Consider the following 2,705-nt stretch of genomic DNA (forward strand, 5'->3'; position numbering starts at 1 on the left):
GGAAAAACAGTAAAGTGAAAATAGAGCATATACAATACAGTAAGAAATTATAGCATAAATATGAGTGTTTTTCCTATCTACTCATTAGACCTATGAAAAACAATATGATAAGCTAAGCTGGAGTTATTCTTCGCTAGCTGCTCCCTATAGACCTTAAACCAATAGACTGTTGTTGCTAGAAACATAGTGAGATCCTAGCATAGGACTTTTAAATTAAGAAATGAACACTGTTCCAGTCTAGACTACTAAAATATTGGTACCTTGAAAACTTCTGTGTCATCCACATATGAAATTTTGGTAAGATATTCAACACCCATGAGCAAAGCAGCTATGTTCTCTCCAGGAGTTTCCAGCACACGAATGTGAGACTGCACAAGGATAGAACGATGTAAATGTTGCAATGTATTTAAACAGCAACTTCAAATCTTTGAGATTTGACAAGGAAACAATGTGATTGTATATTATCTTATTAAATCCCTTAAGCAGTGAATGTTGCAATGTATTTAAACAGCAACTTCAAATCTTTGATATTTGACAAGGAAACAATGTGATTCCATATTATCTTATTAAATCCCTTAAGCAGTGCCTTATTGACACATTAAGCCTGTTCTACAACTAAATGAACCATAACTTACAGCCATAAGAGGATGGCCATTGAGATATAAATATAACAAAACGTGGTAAATACTAAGATCAAGAAAGTATAAAGGGAAAAAAGAAAAAAACTTGCCTTATAAAATGAAGTGAAAAACAAAGCCAAATTCTGAATAAAAGCCTGCAGAATAGGTAAGTTAAAAAAAAAAAAGACATTGCCAGAAATAAACAATTATTGAGCGAACACATAAAAAATGGTCTTCATTAAATTTTGAAGCGCCAAAAACAACTTTACCTGCTCTTCGCTGGAACCAATTGCATAAGCCTCAGGAATGTTTGTATTAAGAGGAATCGTGGTCTGACCAAAAGGAAGAAAAAAAAATATTAATAGCAACACAGGAACAAGACATACAATTAAATAAAAGAAAAAACTGGACAATGATGTGATGAGTAAGCCAACCAAAGATAGTACTACAATAAGCATTTCATTTCGGACCTACCTGCAACAGTTTCATGAATATGGTGTACATCTTAACGTACTGGGCATTGTAGAAATCTCCAAAATTAAGTGCTGCAACCTAAACACCAGTGCAGTGAACTATGAGAACCAGGCACAGTTTTGAAGCAACTCTTAACTAAATCAGCATACAAACACACCTCTGTCAAACACTGAAGAGTGAGATTCCGATACGATGGCATGGGGAAAAAATTCAGCAGCGTTTCAAGCTGTTACATAAACAAACACAATCATAATTTTGCTCAAATGTACTTACTCTTTTAAGGAAGTTATTAAGTATTAAATTCAAAGGCAATACAACAACCATCTATCAAGCAAAGCACATACCAATGGAGACTCCAATATATATCCCAGGGGAATCCATGAGAGAAATGCGTGCAATGTGGAGAGTGTTGCACGTATAAGCTCAGTTCTTTGAGAGGCTGATAGTACATATAAGCATAGCTCATGAATGAGTTGAAATTCACTGCAACAACCAATCACATTATGTGTGAGAGATTGGAAAAATGCATAAACATATCATTACGGTAACATGTGACATGCCAATTAGAAAATAAAAGCCAAATATATGATGACTATGAACTGGCAGTACGTGACTATCAGTAGTCCAAGATAAGTGATCAGATCACTTGACTTTGTGGTGGCAGTTCACCCGGAAGACATTGTATCAAAATATGTGTATAATAGTGAATAAAAATAACTTAAAAAGTGCGTAATGACTTCTCATCAAAGGATATCTAAAAGAACTATCCTTAATATATATATAATTATAAGCAAATGATAAGTCTACAGAAGGAAAAAAAAAAAGAGCACTCATGAAACATTACAATATAAAACATGAAATGCATCCCAAAATGAAATAAAAATAAAAAAAACATAAATTATCTACCTGTTCAATGATTGTTTAAGCTCCTTTATCTTACTTTGAGTCATCTCTCCTCTTGAGAAATCAAACACCTCTTCACTTAGAAGCTGAAGAAAACATATTCAAGTAATTAGTGCCAACTAATTCTCAATAGTTTAAGAGAGAGAGAGAGAGAAACCTTCAATATAGCCATGCAATTCTCACAAATTGTTTCACTAGTTTTAGCAGCTGAAACAAGATCAGGAATAAAGCTTTTCCATCTTGCTGGCCAATCATGCTTCAAAATCTGTACATTAAACATAGAGGAAGCAAATTAGGGTTGATTATAGAACTTCAAACAGAGATACAACTCACCAAACAAAGTAGAAAAAACCAATTTGTCAAAATGAGAAAGTTGCAGGTGGGGAAGGGAACACAAAACTAGAAAGAAATATATTTAATTTTTTGATTTTATAGAACTTCTTGCAATAAAATAATCTCGTGGCCTTGAAATGTATAAAGAAACAGAAAATCAAACTAGACCCAAATTTTAATATGTTTTACATGATTTGGGATTTGCTTTTCTATGATGTAACTAGCTAGTAAGAAAAATTATAGTAGTTTACTACTACTACTACTAATTTCAAGTAAATTTAAAAAGTTTGTATTATCACAGAGAAAACTAATCCAAAATACAATTTAGATCCTTTACCAAATAGGTGGTGGATTTCTTGATGGCATCCTAGCTAA

At 32.9% G+C, this 2,705-nt stretch overlaps 1 protein-coding gene across 1 annotated transcript; it reads right to left on the reverse strand.

Annotated features, from left to right (window-relative positions):
• Nucleotides 1-954: 954 nt before the first annotated feature.
• Nucleotides 955-2,401, reverse strand: LOC133821402 (protein EXPORTIN 1A-like). The gene is made up of 5 exons (XM_062253717.1): nt 2,155-2,401; nt 2,001-2,083; nt 1,439-1,577; nt 1,252-1,320; nt 955-1,172 (listed from the first exon to the last, which is right to left on the reverse strand). The coding sequence occupies exons 1-5, from the start codon at nt 2,275-2,277 to the stop codon at nt 1,080-1,082; spliced, it is 507 nt and encodes a 168-aa protein (XP_062109701.1). The 5' UTR covers nt 2,278-2,401; the 3' UTR covers nt 955-1,079.
• Nucleotides 2,402-2,705: the final 304 nt, after the last annotated feature.

The sequence above is a fragment of the Humulus lupulus genome, chromosome 3 (genome assembly GCF_963169125.1).
Source record: "Humulus lupulus chromosome 3, drHumLupu1.1, whole genome shotgun sequence".
Classification (NCBI taxonomy): domain Eukaryota; kingdom Viridiplantae; phylum Streptophyta; class Magnoliopsida; order Rosales; family Cannabaceae; genus Humulus; species Humulus lupulus.

What these genes read in the sequence shown, in the direction of transcription:
- LOC133821402 (XM_062253717.1), bottom strand. Translation starts at nt 2,277, where the DNA reads ATGTTTAATGTACAGATTTTGAAGCATGATTGGCCAGCAAGATGGAAA. An exon ending in ATTGCATGGCTATATTGAAG is followed by an intron (nt 2,084 to 2,154) that starts GTTTCTCTCTCT and finishes TGTTTTCTTCAG; the next exon opens with CTTCTAAGTGAAGAGGTGTT. An exon ending in CTTAAACAATCATTGAACAG is followed by an intron (nt 1,578 to 2,000) that starts GTAGATAATTTA and finishes TGGTTGTTGCAG; the next exon opens with TGAATTTCAACTCATTCATG.